Consider the following 26,175-nt stretch of genomic DNA (forward strand, 5'->3'; position numbering starts at 1 on the left):
TTTTAGTATACCCAAGTCCAGTTCTCAGCTTGCAACCTCCTAAGACTTCAGCTCCAGGGGATCCTATGCGCTCTTCTGGCCTCCACTAGTACCACCCATAGTATTCAACACACACACACACACACACACACCACACAAAGATAACGTCACAAAGAGTAAATGAATTTGAGAAAAACTCAAAGAAATCTGATTACCAGGTCTATTTAATAGTCACACATATCTTATTCATGCTAATATTCATGAATGTTCAGCAAATTACATAAAACAAATATTTGGGGGGGGGGGGAAGACCAGCTAGGGTGACACCATTATGTAGCTCTTCTTGGAAACTTGACCCCACATTGAAAGTGGGGGGTTGGGGTGTTGGATACATGCGGGTCCCAGTTCTTCTGCTTCCTCCTTTCCCAGATTGCTGAGGCTGTGACATATTGTCTGTAAAATATTCACGGTTACCATGTTATACGTTGCCTGGGGAACTGTGAGAGCCTGTTTTTGTTGTTTATCATATACTCTTTGCTCTACGAGGTTGACTCATTTTGACTACCTGAAATTTAGAAATGTTTAACCTGGAAAGCGTATTAGAAACCACACAATGAACTTTACAAACAAACACGAGACAAGGAGCAAATGCGGCCCCAAATGCCCGCTCTTCGTGATGAATAGGTGAGTTCAGTATTAACCTAATAAAAAACATTGCTAACTTGGGAAAGGGGATAGGAGAGAGCTGGCGTTTTCCTGGTGGAGCCACAGGGTTTATTTGTTAAAGTGAAAATGAGATAAGAACTACAAAAATGCTAAAGCAGTGCTGAAGTTCATGTGCAGATCGCCGTGCAGTAAAACCACTGCAACAAAAACAATTATGTAAATGCTATTCAAGCCCTAGAATTACTGCAGTAAATGACTGGGTCTATGAACTAATTGGAGCATCATGACAAGATCTAGTTTGATTGTTAGAAGTACCCCCACACCCCAGAACTTTTAGGTCTCAGGCTTCTCAAGTATCCAGAAACGAACTCAAGCTAGACTATAGGATTTCTGGCAACTACATAAAAGCCAGCATTCCTCAGGTGGTGTGGGAGAATTGTCTGTATTCTGTCAATCATGTATTTTAATAAAACGCTGATTGGCCAGGCAGGCAGTATAGGCGGGAAAGCCAGACAGGAAGTAGGGGTGGAGCAAAGAGATTGGGAGTATTCTGGGAAGCAGGAAGCTCCCTCTGTCATTCCTGCACAGACCACCGAAGATGCAGCATGTAACTTGCCCAGCTGAAAAAGGTACTGAGCCATGTGGCTAATGTAGATAAGGATAATGGGGTAACATATGTCATAAGAGCTAATAAGTAGCCTGACCTAATGGGCCAATCAGTTTATAACTTATAGAGATCTCTGTGTGATTGGTTTTCCTTGGGAGTTGCCGGCTGTGGGGTACCGGGCAGGAACAGAAACCCCAACAAGCCGGCCCTCATGTTACACTCAGGAACTTGTGAAACTGGTTCCCATCTGCCAAAAGGAGTCATTTTCCTTACCTCTGGCAGAAGGGACATATGGCTCCATTGACCTGTTCCTATGGCTGCATATCAGAGCCCATGCCGGCCTCCAGGCTCCCCATGCCCGTCTCCTGGCTCCTCTCTCTTCCCAGCTACTCACTCTCCTTATAACCTGCTAGTCTCCATTATCCCTGCGTTCTTATTCTCTCTCTCTCTCTCTCTCTCTCTCTCTCTCTCTCTCTCCCTTCCTCTCTCCCTCCTTCCTTTATTCTCTATCTCTTGCCATCTCATTATCTGCACCATTCTCTCTCACCTCCCTAGCCCTGGCATGTCCCTGGATGTCCCCCACCCCCGTCTCTATCTGTCTCACATCTACAATAATGGAACAGTCATGCTGGGAGTTTCTTTACAGTGCCCCTCACATACAAGAACACAGTTCTAAGACCATTTTTGCCTATATGTTAAAAAGATTGGCTGATCTGTAGGGGTTTTTCACGCCTGATTGTAGAGCACTTTGTGTAGAGCTCCTCCAGACTTTTGGAAACTGGGACAGTACCGCAGGAGAAGGGCTTTCGGTGAGTGAGAACTCGGCTCCTCCTGGGAGGCCTAGAGATGATAGCCGGCATTAGGAGGGTACTCGGGGTAAGCAGGACAAGGGCATCAGCCTGATCCAGGGCCCCAGGGAAAACATTGCCTGGGATGAGCCAATCCTACCCTCTCTGGAGCTTCCAGGGGCTGGCTAGGGTAGCTGCCCTGGGAAAGGGCTTGTCTCCAGGCCCTGCTGGAGTGGCCAGCTGACGTGGTGTGGGGAGGGCAGAACTGAGAACTGAGAATACCCTCCCTTTACTCCCTAGACAGAGGGTATGTTTTTACTGGTGAAAACGAGCTTCAAGAGCAGGTGAGGAGAAGAAAATGAGCCAGGAAATAGTGTGTGCGTGCATATGTGCATGTGTGTGTATGTTCACTTGGAAGGGAATGTGCATGGGTATATGGGTGTGGATCTCTCTCTCTCTGTGCATACGTGTGTGTGTGTGTGTGTGTGTGTGTGTGTGTGTGTGTGTGTGTGTGCTTGAATGTGAATATGCATGGGTATATGGGTGTGGATGTCTCTCTTTCTGTGTATACATGTGTGTGTGCTTGAATGTGAATATGCATGGGTATATGGGTGTGGATGTCTCTCTCTCTCTCTCTCTCTCTCTGTCCCTGCATGTGAATGTTCATTGTTCATGGGTGTGGGTTTTTTTTTCTTTTTTACTTAGCTTTCCTGACCCTGACATGAGGTCAAAGGAAACCATCACACCCAGAGAAACTTGCAGCCATTCACTCTGCTTGCTTCCCCAGGGGCTCTGGTTCTGTGCCTGGAGAGGCCATTTGAGGAGCAGCAGGCTTCCCAACATGAGGAGTTTGCCAGATGACCACCAGAACCTGCAAGATCCCTGGACAAGCACATGGAGGGACGAAAATCAGTATCTCAACAATTTGTAAATGTTAACACCCAAGTAAAAGAATTCCCTAGCGCGATGGGGAATTTGTCAGCTTGGAGGACGCTGATCTTCAAGGTTCTGAAGAACTGCAGTTTCTAAAATGGAGAGATTTTATGCTAAAGTCTAAAGCTCTAGCTTCTCTTGGAAATCTTTCCTGGAGCCTGGGGTTGGAGGTGAGAGGAGGCTCTTCCTCGTGACACTCCAGTTTCCGGTTTCCCATCGCTCTGGCGCATGTTGTTTCTCACTGTTCTTGGTTTGCTGGCACACTGAAACACTCACCTGATCTCAGCCAGGGTTTTGAGCCTCTCCCTGATCTCCCCAGGGAGAAAGGAAAATAATAGTGACAGGTGAGAGCCGGCACTGAGGGGGCTGACAGGGGAACTGGGCTTGCCGCAGTGAGGCTGCAGGGGACGGAAGGAGAATTGGGACTTCCTGAAGATTAAGCCTGGGAGATGAGGAATGTAAGACCAGTTATTGGGAAATATCCCTGACCAAAGAATCTTGAGGGAAAACCTGTTAACGGGGAGGTGTAGAGTTGGATTTCTGTGGTACTTCACCAAACACAGCTACAAACACCAACTACACATGCCTTATAGTGACAGATTTTAAATTTAACAACTGAACATATATAAAATTTAATTAGGGCTCAGGATTCTAAGAAACTCTAAACAATTCCTCCCATTAGGAAAGCATTTTAAAGCCACCCGGAAACCATTTTCCTACGCACAGTACAGTGATGGATTCAAATTCTTTGGTATATTTCAATTTCTGGAAGAAAAAAAAATAAAGAACACACTTGGTGTATATCTTCCCATCTCTTAATGATTAAATGCCAGTCTTGGTGATTAGAATTGTAAAAAAAAAATATAGAGGAAAATGAACTCCTATGGACTTATCTAAGTAAAACAGTTGAATTTGACTTAAAATATTCCAAATAGGCCCCCGAAGCTCTTAGAATTTGAGAATAAAATTTACTGTAAATAAACCAGAGCCACGTGCGGCCAGAGAGGCTGACACCGAAGCCAGCGAGAAACTGCTTATTTCGCCTCTTCAAACAAAAATGAATTGTTTTGATGAATGAGAATTCCTAAATGAGTTACCATCTGACATGCCAGCCATTTTTTCAATGTCAACCACAGAAAGTCTTCATTTGTCTTTTGTTCAGCTAACAGCTGCTTAAAAACAATAGAAGGTCAAGGCCACAACACAACCCTTCCCATGGTGGCCGTGGAGAGGCCAGATGTGCCCACACTTCACCTATGGAGACAGAGGAGGAACAGGCCTCCTCCACCCACCAGTCTCCCTCTAGCCCGCCCTTCCTTTCCCTACACAGGGACTACAAGCAGCTGCCAGCGGAATCACACCTCCTGTAAGCATGGGGGTTGGGTGGCCACATTAGACTCTAGGCTCAGAGGTCAAGGATAGTGTGCGAAGCCTTAGCAGGAGGCGTGGGTACCAGTGAAGGAAGCTGAATTAGAAAGAACAGAAGGGTGTTTGGGGGCCATCGTGAGAAAACAAAGAAAGAAAGGAAACAGAGTCATTACATCTTATTCCAAGGCACCAAAGATGCCTTTCTCTGTACTCACATACACTTCAGGGTTGATGCCAACTGGGTAGAGAGGAGTCCTTTCCCACACCATCCAATTGTGTCCTACAGTTTAAGTGATCTTCACACTGGCTTCCTAGAGGTAGCACAAGCTCCCGGGCCCCACAAGACTACCGCAGGTTGCAGGTTGCATACTGGCCTACTAAACTTGCAACCGACTGGCTATAAATCAAAAGCTCCCTGCATCCTCCTTGGAGTAGAAAGCTTGGTCGTGGTTACTGGTTCACTATAATGGGTACAACTAGGAACAACCAGAAGGAGTGGGTGCATAGAGTCAGGTACACAGGAAGGGCGGTGAGTTTCCTTGGGGTCTTTACCCTCCCAGTCCCTCTGTGTTCACCAACCTGGAAGCTCTCCATAGCCTGTGGTTTAAGGGTCTTTATGAAGAATATTAGCTAGCTTCCACATCCCTTTGCTCACAATACCTGGAAAACAATCAAACAAATAACAGGACCCATGGTTTCAGAGGGATCCAGCTCACTAGGGTAGGGAGGAGACCATGGAGCAGGGCAGCTCATGTTACAGTGGGCCCACAAGCCGCAAGTGATTGGAACTATCCAGGGATAAAACCCTGAAGGTCCGGCCCCAGTGACCTGCGGCCTTCAGCCAGGCACCACCTCCCAGAGCTGCATCAGGGAGCTGAAGTTTCTATCTGGGACATAGTATCCAACATGAGTATATTGGGACATTTCAGATTCAAACTGGAATGAGATTGCATTTCGAACATTCTATAGACCTGACTGATGAAATCATTGACCAAGAAGTAGAGAACTGAAGGTGCAAAGCCTCATTTGTTGGTTCCCTTAGCAACCAGCTCCTATCTTTAAAGGCTTTCACTGGGGCATGGTTGAAAGACTTACCTCCTCCACTCAGGAAATTCCAAGGGGTTTTAGGAGCTCAGTACCAGGACCTGGGAATGAAGACCAAACTGACTTTTTTGGTGCATCATAGTATCACACAGGGTAAGGGCATACATGGAAGAGTATCATAAAATCAAAAGCATTAGACTTGTTGGAGGGAGCCACTTGTTGGTTCCCAGCCACTTAGTCCCAAAATAACCACACAGAAACTATATTATTTAAATCACTGCTTGACCCATTAACTTTAGCTTCTTACTGTCTAACTCTCACATATTAAATTTAACCCATCTCCACTAATCTGTGCATGACCATGAGGTTGTGGCCTACCAGCAAAGTTTCAGCACATCTGTCTCTGATGGCGGCTCCATGGCTTCTCTCTGACTCTGAATACTTTATCCTAGTATCCCGTTTAGTTTTCTCCACCTAGCTCTGTTCCCCTATAGCTTGCTATTGGCCCAAAGCAGTTCCTTTATTAACCAATGATAGTCACAGCATACAGAGGGGAATCCCACATTATAGACTAGAGTCAACATAGGGCAAGATGTGCCAAACTTAGGGTTTGAGAATAACAACTAAATTAATATCTAAGAGTTAGCCAATAAGAAGTGAGAGCTAATGGGCCAAGCAGTGATTTAATTAATACCAGTTTCTGTGTGATCATTTTGGGACTAAGCAGCCAGGAATCAACAAATTGCCCCCTCCTTACAACCCCCCAAACTGCAATAGAAGGCCTGGAACTGAGTCCTACCGGCTTCAGCTGACTCGATCTGGATGGTCAGACTTCCCTGATGTCATTGTAAATATGGCATCTGGCTCTGTGACTGAGGCAGTTTTGGCCTCATATCACCCTTGCAAATCAAAGACAGGGTCAACCCCCCAAAACTCAGATGGACCTAGAGTATCAGGAAAAGATCACAAATGTCCCCTGGAACACTAATAAGGGCTGAGCCTGAAGTCTTCCAAAGGCTGGGAATGTACCTAGCCAAACTGCCTGATGCTGTGTGCCCATCCATTGTACTTGTAATGATTGTTCTGCCTCTTTAAGAAACAAGCCACGCCCACTCTCTCCCCCATCTGCTGAGACAGGCTGATCTTCAGCTTTCAGCCTGAGTTCTCTCTCTTTACTATCTCCCTCTCAGAGGCAGCTTCTATCTCTCCCTTCTCTCCTCTCTCTCTCTCTCTCTCTCTCTCTCTCTCTCTCTCTCTCTCTCTCTCCTTTTCTCCTCTTCTCCCCTCCCTTCCATAAGCACTAAATAAATATCCAACCTCACCCTGCACGACATGCCTATCTGGCTGTCTCTCACCTGCCACCTGCCTAGGACTGGCTGCTCTCAGGTCCCGCTGCCCCCTGCCTGCCACCACATGGCCCACTGCCTGCAGCTGCTTGGGGACCTACAGCATTTCTGCTGCCTGCCACTGTCAGGGATCCTGCAGCATTTTTTTTTTTCGAGACAGTACTGAGTTCTGCTTGCCTTGGGGAAGTTCTTGTTTGGACACATGGAAATGAAAGGAAAATTATAACCCAAATGTGGTGATATACATCAGAAATCCCAGTAACTGGGGAGGCTAAGGAGAGAGGATTTCTGGAGGCCAGAAGTTGGGTCCAGCCTAGGAAACATCTTTAAAACTAACGTACAAACAAACAAAGCAAGAAGATCTTGAGTTTGAGGCCAATCTGAGTTGTCGTGAAACCTGTCTAAAGAGAAAAGCGTGGAACAGGAGGGTAAAGTAATAGCTATGATCACAGTCAAGTATTAAGTACTGGTTTTAGTAAAGTAATACCTACGGTTCTCTCCAAAACCAAACATCCACATCAAATCCAAGGCTCAGCTAGAGCCACATGTTGCCAGTCAGCCTCCTCTGCCATGCCCCCGCCACCTTATCTCATCATTACAGAAACAAAAGCAACTAGACCACCAACCACCGGCATTAACCAAACACCCGAGGCAATCTAGACAGAGACAAGGTGGATTTTTGATTCACTGCTTGATTCAGAGTCCACGGTTGGTGACTCTGTTGCTCTGGGCCTGTACTAAGATAACTCATGGTCATGGTGGGAATAACGTGGAGCAAAATGCTTACCTTGTGGTCACAAAATGAAAGACAGAGGTGGGAAGGGCCAGGCTTTCTTAATCCCTGTGGCGATAACCTCAGTGATCTAAAGCCTTCCTATTAGGTTCTACCTCTTAAAGGTTCCACAACCTCCCAATAGCACTAAGCCGAGAAGCAAGTCGTTAACAGTCACCTCTTTGGGGGACATTTCAGACCCAGCTACACAGGAGAGCTCAGACTGATCTAACATATCATTTATCCAGATAATTATTATGCATAGCTCTTAGACCACAGCACTCACCTCAGTGGCTCCCCGTGATGTAGGCTGTCATTTAGGACCCATGCTATCTGGTCCTTTTCTACTTCACAGTGGCTGTGAACTCTTAGGCTTGTCACCATTGGCTTACTCCCGCTTCTTGGTGAGTGCACACCCTCCCAAGGGGCAGGCTCACCCAATCCTCCAACCCAAGGTCTCTTCTCGCCACCACCCTTGGCCTGCAGGACCCCTCATCAGAGAAGCTTGCCGTGCTCTTCCTTGCTCACTCCCTGCTAGGAAGAGGATTTACACAGAGAAGTCAGGGATTATCAAAGCCCCATCTGGACTGCTCATCAATGCAAGACTGCCTTGCTACCAGGAGAACCAGCTGACCTATTTTGTAACACCCAAGGTGAGCCCAGGCTAGCCTGCTTGTTGCAACAAACCATTCCAGGAGTTGCTCTTCCACTGCCAGGCAGAGATACAGGAATGGCAGGTCCTGGCAGTCACTCCTCAACACCCCAGCACCAGACGCACAGGCTCCTTTTAGGTTCCCATGGGAACGATCGGCACCTGGGGAGCTGTGTTATTCTTTCCATCACTGTGACAGATACATGGGAGAAAGGTTTAAGGAGAAAAGATTTATTTCGGCTCACTGTTTCAAAGGTTTCAGTCCATCATCAGCTACCTCCATTGTTTCTGATCTGTGATGAGGTAGACCTATCCTGGTAGACACTGTGCCACTTGCAAACTTCATGGAGATCTGGAAGTGGGGAGGGGAAAGAGAGGGAGTGCTGAGACTAAAACCCTTCTCCCCAGTTTTTGCCCATGGAAACCCTGAAAAGTAATAGTGCTCTCAGTTTCTCCCTAGACGACAATCGTGTAGACCACCAAGAAGTTTTGTTTCTGCATTTTTCCTTGGAAGTAATTTGCTCTTCACTTCTTCAGGACAGCAGTAGAGTGACCTGGCCCTCTTCAGGGTGGCAGGAGAGTCCACATTTACAAGTTCAGTAAATATCCCTGTCTGACCAAGTGCGGTCTTTTTGTTGGCCTTCTTGGCTTCTGTTCATAAGGTCTAAGGTATGAAAAAAAGGCAAAGGGCACTGAAACCAGGCCATCTTCATTAGCCAGTGCTGTGTGGAAGGACGTGTCAGAAGGAAACACTAGTGAAAGATGCAGAGTTGATGCTTGGGGCTTAGTAACACAGGAACATTTTTCTGAGCCCAAACTATCCAGACTCTTTCTTTTCTGCCAATCACTGGGTCAAGACTTCCACATCGCTCCTGTTGTTTCACCTAAGGGTCTTCCCTTACTGGTCACCAATTAGTTTAGAAGCTCCTTTCCCCTCTAGAATTGGATTATTAGCAGCAGAAGGCAGATGTCACCAGAGGAAATGGTTTAGCCTTAATGACAATTCACCACCTGTCGTCTTCAGGTTCTGTCTCCTTGCTGAAGCCAGCACTCTAGGGACCACCCCATGCCCTGCCCACCATAATGCCCTCCCCCTCCAGTCTTACTGTGTGGATATCCTTCACACCATCCTGTTTCCTGTCATTTCCCACTGCTTCACTTCAGGCTGGGCCTCTCACCTGCAAGCTGCCCATTCCCCTCCTGCCCCTCCTCCACACAGGTCTTTCCATATGTCCTTTTATTTTGAAATCTGAGTCTGGTGGTTCAGCCCCGTTATTCCAGATACTCAGTGGGGTAAGGCAGGATGACCACAAATTCAGAGTTTGCCTAGTTGACAGATTGAGTTCAAGGCTAGCCTGGATAAATTAGTAATAACCTGTGTCAAAATCAATCAGTTAATCATCAACCAGTAGGGAGCCGGCAAAATATAAGCAGGATATAGCACCTGCCTAGCATGATTCAACCTAGGGAAAGAGAGGGAAAGCAGGGTCCCATTGTTCCTGTTGAGGGCATGCTTCCAATGACCTAACTTCCTCTCCTAAAGATTAGGCCTCTCCTAAAGATTCTGCCAGCTCCCAAAACCAAGTCTTATGGATATGTGCCTTGGAACAGTTAATTTAATTAGTTATGACAATTAATTTTAGAGTGAATTTTGCTATGACAAAATACCTGAAGCATGCAACTTAAGTGTTTGTTTCAGCTCATGGTTGGAGGCGACAGTCGGTTCATCGTGGTGGGAAGGCATGGCAGCTATACTGTGAGGTGGTTGGTCACGCAGCATATGTAGTCAGGAAACAGAGGGATGAATTCCGGTTCTCAGCTAGCTTCATCTTGTCTCATTTTATTTTATCTGAAACCCAAACCATACGATGGTGCCATCTGCATTCAGGATGGACCTTCCCCCTGGCCCTAAACCTCTCTTGAAACAGCCTCACAGAACTATCCAGAAGTATGTCACCTGGTGATTCTAACTTCAGTCAACTTGTCAATAAAGACTGTGTTACAGGGTACAGGCCAGGTCCAAGCTATAGTACTCTGGTCTCTGTCTAACTCTCTAGTCTTATCAGTGGCATAGTGTCTGGTACATAGGCTGTTAGTGTTTGGTGACTAATGAAAATGCCACATAGAGTCGTTAGTTAGATGTACAAATTTAAGGGATGAACGAGTCTACCTTCGGACTTCCCACTAGGGCTGTGTGATCGTCTCCCACGCTGTGTTTTCACAGCATAACAACAGACACGAGGCTCTACTAGAAGTCAAGTGCAACCCCGGGGCCAGAGTTGCCATCCCAGGTCACTAAGCACTTTTCACCCACCCTCTACCTGATTCTTGTCTTTCTTCTTACAGCCCATTCGGAAAAGGACCCCATAATCTTATGCATTTATCTTTTTTATATACTTCAGATGAATATGTTTAGTGAGACTTAACTCAATTTAATTTTTTGATTAGTCAGTTATGGTTCTCTTGATGTAAAATCTAATCTCTCAGGACTTAGGATCTTGGCTTTCTTATGAATATTTTTTTCATTTGCAGTGGCGGCTCCTATACCACCCCTCTACTGTGCATCCCTTGGGGCCGTCTTCTCCTTCCTGTATCTGCTGGTCAGAATGCCACCTGTTTCTATACTGTGAGTCTGAGTGGGTGGTCAGTCATCTCTCTATTACAGTATTCTAGAATCATCACAGTACTACTGAACTATGGTTGCCTAGTTAACATGGACCAAGTTTTACTACAGACCCAGACTTTTCACAAAACAAGAAGATGGTAGGATCCCTTTTTCTAACTGTATTCTCACCATCATGGAGTGCATGATCAGTTTGCTCTTTGGAGTTTTGACTAACAGTCACAGAAGAATTCTGGCACAGAATAAATCCTTTACAGACGAAGAGTGATTCAAATTTAACCTTTCCTGTCCAAACACACCCTTTCTGGATGTGTTTGCCACTAGCTATGTTAATGGGTTACCCTTGTTTGTGTGTTTATTTGTTTTTTATTTTCTTTTATTTTTTGAAACAAGGTCTCACTCTGTAGTCCAAGGCGACTAGGAACTCAATTTGTAACCCAGTGTGGGCTTGAACACACCACAATCCTCCTGACTCAGCATCCTGACTGCTGAGATTATAGATGAGAGCCACTGGGCCTGCTTAATGGGTTGCCTTTGAAACCAGGGCCAGCATTCATACAAACAGGCATCTTCCTGAATACTTTCTAATATCTACATTTGGAAACTGACAGTTAAATACCAACCAAAGCCTGTCTGACTGGAAGCGGATTCACTCTATCAGTTCTATGTATGATCTGAGTTTCTACTGAGATGAAATATTCAAGAGATCACGGACTGAATTTTGAAGTAGTCTCATTTTGTATATAAAAGCTATTAAGGAGAACAGGCCTGAGGCAGCGAACTCCACAAGAGCAGGATTGAGCCTGGACTGGAGCAGGCCTGGGATGGTGAACTCCATGGGAGCAAGAGCGGATCCAGACCAGGGACATTTGCGGAAGTGGAACTGGGCCAACATGCCTGAAGGGGTGAGCTACACGGAAATGAGAATGAGCCAGTGACCTAGGCCGGAGAGGGAAAGGGACGGAGACAGCAAGCTCCACGGGAGTGGGAGCAGATCCAGACCAGGGACATTTGCAGAGGTAGGACTGAGCTAGCGACCTGGGCCAGAGCAGACCTGAGACAATGAACTTCACAGGAACAGGTACAGGGGAGAAACTGCTGGGCGAGTGGACCAGAGCCAGAGCCCACTGCGGGTCTGGCCGTGAACTTGGGAGCTTGGAGGGAGAAGACCTGAGCCAGGACCCCTGTGGGTCTGGGTGTGAGTCTGGGACCTAAAAGGAACTAGGCCTGAGCCAGGACCTCTGAGGGTCTGGACATGAGTCTGGGACCTCTGAGAGAGTAGACCTGAGCCGGGACCTCTCTGGGTTCAGACATCGGTCTGGGATCTCTGAGGGAGGAGTAGGCAGGAACCAGAAACATGTGCAGGTTCAGGCATGAATCTGGGACTCCTGAGGGAGTAGGCCTGAGTCAGGTCCGCTGCTGTCCGGTCACACCTGAGTCTGGGACCTCCAAGGGAAAAAAAATTAGAACCAGAGGCCTTTGTGGGACCAACCCCAAGCCAGGTACCTCCACAGGAGCAGATACAGATCAGAGACATTTACAGAAACATGTCTAAGCCAGCAACCAAGACCAGAGCAGGACTGAAGCAGCAAACTTCATGGGAACAGAACAAACAAACACCAGGAGCGCTGAGTGACCTCCAGGAACACGGAGTGACCAATGGGGTAACTGGAACCATGGCACTGACTGTACCACGAGGAACAACCATCTGAGCCTTGGCACCTAGAAGATTAATCACCAGAGTCACAGACAGCTCCAAACACACAAATTAGAGGAAAAGATGAGTAGACAAGGTAAGAACACATGCAACACCACAAAGAGCAACACAACACCAGTAAAATCTAGAGACCCCACAACAGCAAGTCTTGAACAACCAAATATAGATGAAGCAGAAGAAAATGACCTAAAAAATAACTTCAGGAGAATTTTGAGACTCTTAAAAAAGAAATGAGAAATTCCCTCAAAGAAATAGAAGAAAAGAACCACCCCCTGGGTCAAGGAAGAAATAAATAAAGAAATTAAAGTCTTCCTTGAATTCAACGAAAATAAAGACACAGCATACCCAAACCTAAGGGACACTATGAAAGCAGTGCTAAGAGGCAAGTTCATAGTACTAAGCGCCCACAAAGAAAATGGAGAAAGCTCACATTAGAGACTTAACAGCATACCTGAAAACTCTAGAAAAAAAAAAAAAGACGCAGACTCACCCAGGAGGAGTAGAAGACTGGAAATAATAAAACTGGGGCTGAAATCAACAAAAAAGAAACACAGAAAACAATCCAAAGAATCAATGAAACAAAAAGTTGGTTCTTGGAGAAAATCAACAAGATTGACAAACCCCTATCCAAACTAATCAAATGGCAGAGAGAGAACACGCAAATTAACAAGATCAGAAATGAAAAGAGGGACATAACCACAGACACAGAGGAAATTCGGAGAATCATTAGATCTTACTACAAAAGCCTGTATGCCACAAAATTGGAAAATGTGAAAGAAATGAACACTTTTTTAAGATAAGTACCATATACCAAAATTAAATCAAGACCAAGTGAACAATTTAAATAGACCTATAAATCACTAGGAATTAGAAGCTGTCATCAAAAACTGCCCTACCAAAAAAAGCCTAGGACCAGATGGTTTTAATGCAGATTTTACCAGAACTTCCAAGAAGAGCTAATACCTATACTCCTTAATGCGTCTCACAAAATAGAAACAGAAGAGTCATTGCCAAACTCCTTTTATGAAGCTACAGTTACCCTGATACCAAAACCACACAAAGACTCAACCAAGAAAGAGAATTATAGACCAATCTCACTCATGAACATCGATGCAAAAGTTCTCAATAAAATACTGACAAACCGAATCCAAGAACACATCAAAAAATTATCCATTATGATCAAGTAGGCTTCATCCCAGAGATGCAGGGCTGGTTCAACATACAAAAATCTATCAATGTAATCCATCATATAAATAAACTGAAAGAAAAAAAAACCCATATGATAATTTCATTAGATGCTGAAAAGCATTTGACAAAATACAATACCCCTTTATGATAAAGGTCTTGGAGAGATTAGGGATACAAGGTTCATACCTAAATATAATAAAAGCAATATACAGCAAGCCAACAGCTAACATCAAATTAAATGGAGAGAAACTCAAAGCCATTCCACTAAAATCAGGAACAAGACAAGGCTGTCTACTCTCTCCATACCTCTTCAATATAGTGCTTGAAGTTCTAGCAATAGCAATAAGAGAACATAAGGCAATCAAGGGGATTTGAATTGGAAAGAAAGAAGTCAAACTTTTGTTATTTGCAGATGATATGATAGTGTACTTAAGCAACCCAAAAAACTCTACCAAAGAACTCCTATAGCTGATAAACACCTTTAGTAATGTGGCAGGATATAAGATCAACTCCAAAAAATCAGTTGCCCTCCTATACACAAAGAACAAAGAAGCAGAGAGGGAAATCAGAGAAACATCACCTTTCACGATAGCCACAAATAGCATAAAGTATCTTGGGGTAACTCTAACAAGGAAGTGAAAGATCTATTTGACAAGAACTTTAAGTCTTTGAAGAAAGAAATTGAAGAGGATACCAGAAAATGGAAGGATCTCCCATGCTCTTGGATTGGGAGGATCAACATAGTAAAAATGTCAATTCTACAAAAAGCAATCTATAGATTGAATGCAATCCCCTTCAAAATCCCATCAAACTTCTTCACAGACCTTGAGAGAACAATAATCAACATTATATGGAAAAACAAAAAACTCAGGATAGCCAAAACAATCCTACGCAATAAAAGTACTTCCAGAGGTATTACCATCCCTGACTTCAAACTCTATTACAGAGCTACAGTAATGAAAACAGCTTGGTATTGGCATAAAAACAGAGATGTTGACCAATGGAATCAAATTGAAGACCCGGATATTAACCCACAAACCTATGAACACTTGATTTTCGACAAAGGAGCTAAAATTATACAATGGAAGAAAGAAAGCATCTTTATCAAATGGTGCTGGCATAACTGGATATCAACTTATAGAAGAATAAAAAGAGATCCATATCTATCACCATGCACAAAACTCAAGTCCAAATGGATTTGATATAAATATAAATCAAAATATAAATATAAACCTCAATATAAATCTGACCACACTGAACCTGATAGAAGAGAAAGTGGGAAGTAGTCTGTAACACATGGGCACAGGAGACCACCTCTTATGTATAACTCCAGTACCACAGACAATAAGAGCAACAATGAATAAATGGGACCTCCTGAAACTGAGAAGCTTCTGTAAAGCAAAGGACACTGTCATTACGACAAAAAGGCAATCTACTGAATGAGAGAAGATTTTCACCAACCCCGCATCAGACAAAGGCCTGATCTCCAAAATATATAAAGAACTAAAGAAACTAGACATTAAAATTCTAAATAACTCAATTAAAAATGGGGGTACTGAACTAAACAGAGAATTCTCAACAGAAGAATATCAAATGGTCAAATGATACTTAAGGACATGTTCAACTTCCTTAGCTATCAGGGAAATGCAAATCAAAACAACTTTGAGATACCTTCTTACACCTGTCAGAATAGCTAAAATCAAAAACACCAATGATAGCCTATGCTGGAGAAGATGTGGATAAGGGGAACACTCATCCATTGCTGGTGGGAATGCAAACTTGTGCAACCACTTTGGAAATCAGTATAGTGGTTTCTCAGAAAACTGGGAGTCAACCTACCTCAGGATCCAGCTATTCCACTCTTGGGAATATACCCAAGAAATGCCCAATCATACTACAAAAGCCTTTGTTCAACTATGTTCATAGCAGCACTATTTGTAATAGCCAGAACCTGGAAACAACCTAGGTGCCCCTCAATGGAAGAATGGATAAAGAAGGTGTAGCATATATACACTTTAGAGTTCTATTCAGCGGTAAAAAACAATGACATCTTGAATTTTCTATGCAAATGGATGGAAATAGAAAACACTTTAATGAGTGAGATAACCCAGACCCATAAAAGACGGATATGGTATGTACTTAATCATTAGTGGATTCTAGTCATAAACAAAGGACATTGAGCCTATAGTTCGTGATCCTAGAGAACCTAAATAGTAAGATGAACCTAAAGAAATACATATATTTATCCTCCTGGATATTGGAAGTAGACAATGTAGCTGGACAAAAGTTGGGAACATGGGGGTGGGGGTGGGGTGGGGGTAAGGCGAGATGGGGAGAGAGAAGGGAGAAGGGGAGGATTGGAGAGAGTTTGGGGGAATGGGATGATTGAGATGGAGAAAGGGTGGATATGGGAGCAGGGAAGAAGATATCTTAATTAAGGGAGCCATTTTAGGGTCAGCAAGACACTTGGCTCTAGAAGGGTTCCCAGGTGTCCAAGGGGATGTCCCCAGCTAGGTTCTTGGGCAGCAGAGAAGAGGGTGCATGAACTGGCCTTCTCCTATAGCCACACTGATGAATATCTTGCAAATCACCACAGAACCTTCATCTGGCGATGGATGGAGATAGAGACAGAGACCCACATTGGAGCACTGGACTGAGCTCTCAAGATCCAGATGAAGAACAGAAGGAGGGAGAACATGAGCAAGGAAGTAAGGACCGTGAGGGTGCGTTCATCCACTGAGACGGTGTGACTGATCTAATGGGAGCTCACCAAGGCCAGGTGGACTGGGACTGAACAAGCATGTGATCAGACCGGACTCTTAGAATGTGATAGACAATGAGGGATGACTGAGAAGCCAATGATAATGGCACTGGGTTTTGATTCTTCTGCATGTACTGGCTTTTTGGGAGCCTAGTCTGTTTGGATGCACACCTTCCTAGACCTGGATGGAGTGGGGGTGAGGACCTTGGACTTCCCACAGGGCAGGGCACCCTGACTTCTCTTAAAACTGGAGAGGGAGGGGGAGGGGCAATGGGAGGGAAATGGGAGGAGGGGAGGAAGTGGAAAATTTTAATAAATAAGTAAATAAATTTAATTAAAAAATAAATAAAAAAGAAATGGAAGAAAAGACAAACAAAAATTTTGAAGACATCAGCAACTCCCTTAAAGAAAACCAAGAAAAATTAATCAAACATATGAAAAGAAACTATTCAAGACTTGAAAGCTGAAATAGAGACAATAAAGAAAACACAAGCCAAGGAAATTATAGAAACAGAAATCATGAGAAAATGATGAGGAACCAAAAATGCAAACATAAACAGCAGAATATAAGAGATGGAGGAGAGAATCTTAAGTGCTGAAGATGTAGTAGAGGAAATAGACTTGTTGGCCAAAGAAAACATTAAATCTAACAAAAGCTTAATGTAAAATATCCAAGAAATATGGGACACCATGAAAAGACCAAACCTAAGAATAATAGGTATAGAAGAAGGAGAAGAAGTTCAACTCAAAAGCACAGAAAATATGTTTAACAAAATCATAAAAGGAAACTTTCCCAACCTAAAGAAAGATATGTCTATGAAGATACAAAAAGCATACAGAATACCAAATAGACTGGATCAAAAAATCCCTTTGCCACATAAAAATCAAAATACTAAACATACAGAATAAAAAAAAGAATATTAAGCACTGCAAAGGAAAAAGTCCAAGTAACATAATAAAGACAGACCTATCAGAATTACACCTAACTTTTCATTGGAGACAATGAAAGCCAGAAGGTCCTAGTCAAGTGTTATGCAGACATTAAGAGACTACGGATGCCAGCCCAGACTGCAATACTCAGCAAAACTTTCAATCTCCATAGAAGGACAAAACAAGATATTCCGTGATAAAACTAGATTCAACTAATACCTAGCCACAAACTCAGACCTACACAAAGTCCTAGAAAGAAAACTCCAACCCAAGGAAGTTGGCTATATCAACAAAAACACAAGACAATTGATAATCTCACAGCAGCAAATCCCAAAGAAAGGAAAAACACAAAAATTACCATTACCAACAATGAAAACTAAATAAACAGGAGATAACAATCACTGGTCATTAATACCCCTTAATATAAATGGAGTCAATTCACCTATAAAAAGACACAGGCTAACAGATTGGATATGAAAACAGAATCCATCCTTCTGCAGCATACAGAAAATACATCTTAGCCTCAAAGACAGACATCGCCTCAGAGTAAAGCATTGGGAAAAAAAATTTCCAATCAAATGTATCTAAGAAACAAGCAGGTGTAGCTATCCCAATATCTAACAAAATAGACTTCAAACTAAAATGAATCAAAAGAGACAAAGATGGACATTTCATATTAATCACAGGAAAAATCCATCAAGAGGAAATCTCAATGCTGAACATCTATGCCCCAAATACAAGGGCACCCTCATGTGTAAAAGAAACACTTCTAAAGCTTAAATCATACATTGAACCCTGCACACTAATAGTGGGAGACTTCAACACTCCATTCTCACCACTGGACAGGTTAGTCAGACAAAAAATGAACAGAGAAATAAGAGAACTAACAGATGTTATGACTCAAATGGACTTAACAGGCATCTACAGAATATTCCATCCAAACAGAAAAGAATATACCTTCTCAGCACCTCATGGAACCTTCTTAAAAATTGACCACATACTCAGTAACAAAACAAACTTCAAAAAAAAAAAGGAATAATCCAATGTTCCTTATCAGATCACTATGGTTTAAAATTAGAATTAAACAGCAATACTAATTCCAGAAAGCCCACAAACACATGGCAATTAAACAATGCTCACCTGAATCATCAATGGGTCAAGGAAGAAATAAAGGGAGAAATTAAAGACTTCCTAAAATTCAATGAAAATTACCACACAACATACCCAAATTTATGGGACACAATGAAAGCAGTGTTAAGAGGAAAGTTCATAGCACTAAATACCTACATAAAGAAGCTGGAAAAATTCCATACTAGTGAATTAATATAACATTTGAAAACTTTAGAACAAAAAGAAGCAAACTCACCCAAGAGAATTAGACATCAGGAAGTTATCAAATTGAGAGTTGAAATCAACAACATAGAAACAAAGTAAACAATACAAAGAATCAATGAGACAAAGAGTTGGTTTTTTGAGAAAATCGACACAACAGACAAACCTTTATCCAAAATAACCAGAAGGCAGAGAGAAAATATTCAAATTAACAAAATCAGAAATAAAAAGGGAGACATAGCAACAGACACGGAAGAAATACAGAGAATCATCAGGTCATATTTTGAAAACCTGTAGTCCACAAAATTGGAAAACTTAAAGGAAATGGACAACTTTCTGGATAAATATCACTTACCAAAATTAAATAAAGACCAGATAAGTAAATTAAACAGATCTATAACTGCTGAAGAAATAGAAACAGTCATCAAAAGTCTCCCAACCAAAATAAAGCCCATGACCAGATGGTTTAAGCTCAGAATTCTACAAGACTTTCAAAGAAGAACTAATACCAATACTCCTCAAATTGTTCCACACAATAGGAATAGAAGGAATGTTGCCAAACTCTTTTTATGAGGCTACAATTACCCTGATACCCAAACCACTTAAGAAAGAGAATTGCAGGCTAATCTCACTCATGAATATTGATGCAAAAATACTAAATAAAATACTGGCAAATCAAATCCAAGAACACATCAGAACTATCATCCACCATGATCATACCGGCTTCATTCCAGAGATGCAGGGATGGTTCAACATATAAAAATCTGTCAACGTAATCCACCATATAAACAAACTGACAAATAAAAACCACATGATCATCTCATTAGAAAGCTGAAAAAGCTTTCGACAAAATACAACATCCCTTCATGATAAAGGTCTTGGAGAAAGCAGGGATACAAGGAATATATCTAAATATAATAAAGGCAATATACAGCAAGTCAACAGCCAATATCAAACTAAATGAAGAGAAACCCACAGCGAGCCCATTGAAATCAGGAACAAGACAAGATTGTCCACTCTCTCCATATCTATTCAATATAGTTCTTGAGGTTCTAGGTAGAGCAATAAGACAACAAAAGGAGATCAAGGGGATACAAATCAGAAAAAAAGAAGCCAAACTGTCACTATTTACTGATGATATGATAGTTTACATAAGCGACCCCAAAAATTCTACCAAGGAACTTCTACAACTCCTAAACATTTTCAGTAATGTAGTAGGATACAAGATTAACTCAAAAAAATCAATAACCTTCTTGTATACAGATAATAAATTGGCTGAGAAAGAAATCAGAGAAGCATTACCTTTCACAATAGCCACAAATAGCATAAAATATCTCAGAGTAACTCTAACCAAACAAGTGGAAGACTTGTATAACATGAACTTTAAATCTTTGAAGAAATTAAAGAAGACACCAGAAAGTGGGAAGATTTCCCATGCTCTTGGGTAGGTAGAATTAACATAGTAAAAATGGCAATCTGACCAAAAGCAATCTACAGATTCAATGGAATGCCCATCAAAATCCCAGAAGAATTCTTCACAGACCTCGAAAGAATGGTACTCAATTTCATATGGAAAAGCAAAAAACCCAGGATAGCCAAAACAATCCTGTACAATAAAAGAACTTCTGGAGGCATCACAATCCCTGACTTCAAACTCTACTACAGAGCTACAGTCTGAAAATAGCCTAGTATTGGCATAAAAACAGATAGGAGGACCAATGGAACCTAATTGAAGACCCCGATATTAATCCACAGATTTTTGAACACCTGATTTTTGACAAAGAAGCAAAAAATATCAAACGGAAAAAAGAAAGCATATTTAACAAATGGTGCTGGCATAACTGGATATCAACATGTAGAAAAATGAAAATAGAGTCGTATCTATTATTATGCACAAAACTAAAGTCCAAATGGATCAAAGACCTCAACATAAAACCAACCACACTGAACCTGATAGAAGAGAAAGTGAGAAGTACACTTGAACACATTTGCACAGGAGTCCACTTCCTAAATAGAACCCCAGCAGCACAGACACTGAGAGAAGCAATTAATAAATGGGACCTCCTGAAAATGAAAAGCTTCTGTAAGCAAAGGACATGGTCAATAAGACAAAACGACAACCTACAGAATGGGAAAAGATCTTCACTAATCTCACATCCGACGGAGGTCTGATCTCCAAAATATACAAAGAACTTAAGAAATTGGTCATCAAAAGAACAAATAATCCAAAAAAAAAATGGAGTACAGACCTAAACAGAGAACTCTCAACAGAGGAATCTAAAGTGGCTGAAAGACACTTAAGGAAATGCTCAACATCCTTAGTCATCAGAGAAATGCAAATCAAAACAACTCTGAGATTCCATCTTACACCTGAAAGAATGGTCAAGATCAAAAACACTGATGACAGCTTATGCTGGAGAGGCTATGGGGTAAAGGGAACAGTGCAAACTGATACAGCCCTTTTGGATGCCAGTGTGATGATTTCTCAGAAAATTAGGAAACAACCTTCTTCAAGACCACTTTTGGGTATATATCCAAGGATGCTCAGTTGTGCCACAAGGATATGTACTCAACTATGTTCATAGAAGCTTTGTTTGTCATAGCCAAACAACCTAAATGCCACACCTCCTAATAATGCCAATCCCTATGGGGGCCATTTTCTTTCAAACCACCATAATGTGTGTCTGTATATGTGTGTATGTATGCATGAGTGCATATGCGTGTTTGTGTATGTATGTATGTGTGCATGTGTGTATGTATGTGTTCATATGCATGTGTGTGTGCATGTATATGTATGTGTGCATGTGTGTGTATATGTATGTGTGTTTATAGACCATGAGAGTAGAAAGAGGACTGTGAAAGGAGAGGAACAGATATTAAGAGAGAGAGGAAGGAAGAGGGAGGAGAGGAAATGGAACACGTGACAAGAAAGCAAAAGGGGGAAATGTTTGGGAAAGAACCTTTGCTGAGGCTCTAAACTGACACCCCATTACCGAGCTTCACTGACACCCATAGACAATATTTAGGCCATTCTTTCTATGTTTTCATTTCCTTCATCTATTATTAGCATGTACTCATAGTGTAAAATAATGAAAGCAGTGTGGCATTCCCATACATGTATGTCATTCTATGTCACTTACAACCCCACCACCTTCTCTTTTACCCCCTACGGACTCCTGCTGCTTCCTTTTCTGGGCATATTTATTTTAAAAATATATTTTTAGCTGTAAGTGATAGTACACACTAGTAACTCCAGCATGCAAGAGGCTGAGGCAGGAGGATGACATGCTTGAGATTGGCTTTAGTTATATAATAAAGTCTTGTCTCAAAAAGCCAAAATTATACATGTAATGCTTTCGAAATGTACTTCAGGCCTCTTTAGTCTAGCCACAGAGTCATGTGACCCTCCCCACTCTCTAGTTCCTGAACAGTTTGTCACCCCATATCCATTAGTGGTCAGTGTCCATCTCTACCGCTCTCCCTGCCCCCATGGCCTGACAGTCATTACTCTGGTTTTCATCACTGTGGATTTTTCTAGATAAATAGGGAATTGCCTAAAAATGGAACCACACAAGTGTGGCTTTCAGGGCTCCCTTTCTTCACCTGGTGTTTTCAAGGCTCACCATGGTGTATTATTTGCCAGTAGTTTTATGTACTGAAACCTTACTGCTTCCCCCTCCACACCCAGGTTAATTTCCTTTCTTAAAGAATTCTTTCAAAAATGCATAAAACATCAGCATTAATTTTCTTCAGACTCAATATGCTTAATCACATCTTCATTCAGAGTCACATTTAAAGGAAATATTGGTTAAATATAAACGCTTAGATTCCAAGTTTCTTATCTTCGTGGTTTTGAAGATCATCTCTCCATGACTATCAATAATCCTGTTATCCATCTGAATCTTGTTCCTGCTAAGGAATGTCTTTTCAGTACATCTAGTGGAGTCCAGAGCCCTGCATCTAGCTCCACCCACTGCCTCATTCCTGTTTCCACTAAAGTGATTTGCCCTTTCCAGAAACTTGAAGAGTTTTCTCTCTGTCTTTGATTTCTTCCATGTGAGTGTGAAAGACCTGGATAAATCCAGATCCCCCTAGCAGGAAAACAGAGCCAAAAATCTAGCAGGAAGAGAAGAATCAGAAATCTAGGATTAACCAATTTCAGGGGTTCAGGAACTAGCTGAAGATAAAGGTAGATTGTAATCTTGAGAGTAATCTTGAGAAACAGAGAGATTCCCCCTAGTAATTATCACCCCCTAGTAATTATCATTGGTATAGGAACTAGCTGATTACGACCTTGAGAATGATCTTGAGTGGCAGGGAGTTGCCCCCTTGTAATCATCACTGGAATTTTCAGAGTTTTCTGTGACACCCTCCCTGCCCCCCTTTCGGATTACTGGGTTGTGTGGTTTCTTCCTATAAAAACTACTTCTCCGGGTCACTCGAGGTCGAACTCTTCCCCTGCGTGGGTTATGAGTCTCGGCCCCAGTGCACTGGTCCCCATCTTGTCGTCTTGTCATTAAACCTCATGTGATTGTAGCAAGGACGGTCTCTCGTGAGTTACTGGGGGGGTTCGCGTCATCCCGAGGCTCGAGTGAGAGTCTCCCCTAATCGGGGGTCTTTCAAGTGTAACACATCTCATCTCTTATTTACACCCCTTGATGGTTTAGCACTGGATACAACCTTGATTCTGAAATTTCTCTTTTTTCTCTAATCCTGGAAAACCATTTCTTACATTGTTGATGACACATGAGGGAATGGAGAGAGATAGAGAGACAGAGACAGAGACAGAGGAGAGAGAGAGAGAGAGAGAGAGAGAGAGAGAGAAAGAGAGAGAGAGAAACTGCCTTTTGAGGTGTTTTAGAACAGGAATGAACCAAAAACCCAATTCTCTGTTTCTCTCTGTGGTTTCCATCTGTTCTTAGTTTATGGACTGTGGCCTGTCTGTAGTCTGTCTGTTGTGTGTGTCTGATTGTCCTTGCCTGTCCCTGCTGCCTGCTCTGTATTTACTGAACAGCACAGAAAATGTGGTGTGGGAATGAAATGGGGACACTTTGTTGCTGTTGTTTTTAAACAGAGATCTTTAACAGAATTTCACAAGGGAAGAGGTGACTTTACTGATCCCAACTGACCCAGAACCTCACTCAAAACTGCACACAGATGTTGCCACCCCATTTCAACATGTTGCTTCCAATATTGATGGGATATTTGCTGCTCAAGGTTGCTTTCAACCTGATGGCTGTTTTCAATAAATGAAGAGTACAATACACATACTCTCTCTCCTCCCTTTCTCCCTCCCCCTCTCCCACTCTGGTCAGGGTGGAGGCATGAAAGAGAACAGAACAACACTAAAGCTATGCATTAACTTAGGCTGTCAAAGGTGATCATAGGGGAAGTGCTGCAAGGCCCAGTAGGGTTGTTTACAGTGTTCTCTTAAAGGCAGGTTAAACTTATCCAGACAGAGCACACACTAGGACAGCAGGTTAAAGACATAGTCTGAAATTATCTCAAGGCATATTCATAATTTGTTTTCAAAGTCTTGAAATAGATCACTGTCTTTGAAGGGAAAAGGTGCTTTCAGAAAAAAGACAACGCCACAATTTCTTTAACTATTTTTCTCCATGTTTGGTTTTGCCTCTTGTTTGGGAATTCCCATGATGCTCTCTGAAGGTGACCATTTTGCTTCAATGCCATTTAACCTTTCTCTTTTCCTTCCCTGGTTGCTTTCTTTGAGAATCTCCAGCTTGATCTTCCAGCTCACTGGAAGATCTTCCTCTATATCTGTCAGTTCTGGTCATTCTGTCCAGTGAACGTTTTCTTGGTGACTTTGCTTTGTGTATTGTATTTCTAAGATTTCTAATAGTTTTATCATAGACACGTCTCTCTTTTATGGGCTATTAATTACACACATTAAAAAAAACTTACTCAGGGCCGGGTGGTGGTGGTACACACCTTTAATCCCAGCACTCAGGAGGCAGAGGCAGCCTGGTCTACAGAGTGAGTTCCACGACAGCCAAGACCGTTTCACACAGAAACCCTGTCTCAGAAAAACAAACAAACAAAAGTCTTCCTTGGTTCCTTGGTTTCCTCATTCTTCTTCTTCTTCTTCTTCTTCTTCTTCTTCTTCTTCTTCTTCTTCTTCTTCTTCTTCTTCTTCTTCTTCCTCTTCTTTTTTTTTTGGTGGTAATGACTAATCACAGGGCCTCCTGAATGGGAGCTGGGTGCTTTATCACTGAGTGATCCCTCCAGCCCTTTTCTAGTAGTTTTGCTCTCTCCAGAAGCAAATGGGCAACGATAAAGAATGAAATTTAATGATACATACACCTGAAAATGTACAGTGAAACCCATCGCTTAGTATTGTAACTTAAATTTTTCATTTAAGGGCTAGAGAGATGGCCCAATCGCCAAAGACTAAGCTCACAACCAAAAATTTCATCTAAAAATTTTAAAAAGGAAACCAGCACAGGGCATTTACCCCCTTGGGTAAAAAGGTACCACAAAGGAGATGAGGCGGCTGAAGCTGAAGGACCTCAGAGCCTAACCCCAAAGCTAACGTGGTAGGGTGTGGCCTGCAGTGGGACAGCCAGAGCCTCTTGAGTCTTTCCTTCCATCGGTTTCTTCCTTCACATGCTGTGCAGGACACAAGTGCAGTGCCTGGGGGAACTGGGGCGAGGACAGCCCAGCACAGGCTGGGACACCAAGAGAGACAACTGGAGGACAGCCCAGCATGGGCAGGGACACCAAACACAGCAAGGCAGGTGGACAGCTGGCAGGAGTGCCTTCCTGCTCTATCCATGCCGGAGCCTTCCCGGGATATAACTCCTGGGTGATCCCAGCTGACTCCCAAAAGAGGGAGAAGAGAACTCGGTGAGCATGAATGCAACACAGGACTGGCTTACTTCTGAGACAGACCCACTTCTGACCCCGAGCCTGCCCAGAAAGCACAAGCAAGAAGCCTGGGAGACAACTTAAGACGGTAAGGCAATTGTTCAGAGAAAACAGAAGTCACGGGAGAGGAGTCGAAGGTGTGGCTCAGCAGTACAGCACTTGGGCCAACACTAAAAGGAAAGGAGGATGGGAAATAGGATAAAAAGTTTAAATGCATATAGTTAATAGCCCTGAAAGGAGAAAAAAGCTTAAGATTTAATCGATAAGTAACTGATGAATGGATAAAGCAGGGACGTGTCCAGTGTGGAGTCTGATTATGATGTCATTTGATTGACAGGGATGGGGAAATGGCTCGGTGGATAAAGTGCTTACCTTGCAAGCATCAGAACCTGAGTTGGTTCCCTAGAATCCTTAGGGGAAAAAAAATCAGTGCAGTAGCATGGGCACGTAATTCCATCACCAGGGAGGTGAAGACGGGTGGATCCTTGGGGCTCACTCGTCAGCCAGGCTAACCTAATTGGTAAATTCCAGGCTCCTGAAAATGACAAACACATCCAAGGTTGTGCTCTGTCCGCCACACCCAT

At 42.7% G+C, this 26,175-nt stretch overlaps 1 protein-coding gene across 1 annotated transcript in view; it reads right to left on the reverse strand.

The window, feature by feature from the left end:
• Positions 1–202: 202 nt before the first annotated feature.
• LOC125401974 (uncharacterized) overlaps positions 203–26,175 on the reverse strand; it is a 90,124-nt gene continuing 64,151 nt past the window's right edge. Inside the window, exons 3-4 of the mRNA XM_085687649.2 lie at positions 25,964–26,126; positions 203–432 (exon numbers count right to left, since the gene is read on the reverse strand). Of these exons, the coding sequence (XP_085543775.2) occupies positions 309–432; positions 25,964–26,126 (287 nt within the window). The 3' untranslated portion in view covers positions 203–308. The remainder of the gene's footprint in view (positions 433–25,963; positions 26,127–26,175) is intronic.

This window comes from Myodes glareolus, chromosome 5 (genome assembly GCF_982192425.1).
Source record: "Myodes glareolus chromosome 5, mMyoGla1.1, whole genome shotgun sequence".
In the NCBI taxonomy this organism is placed as follows: Eukaryota; Metazoa; Chordata; class Mammalia; order Rodentia; family Cricetidae; genus Myodes; species Myodes glareolus.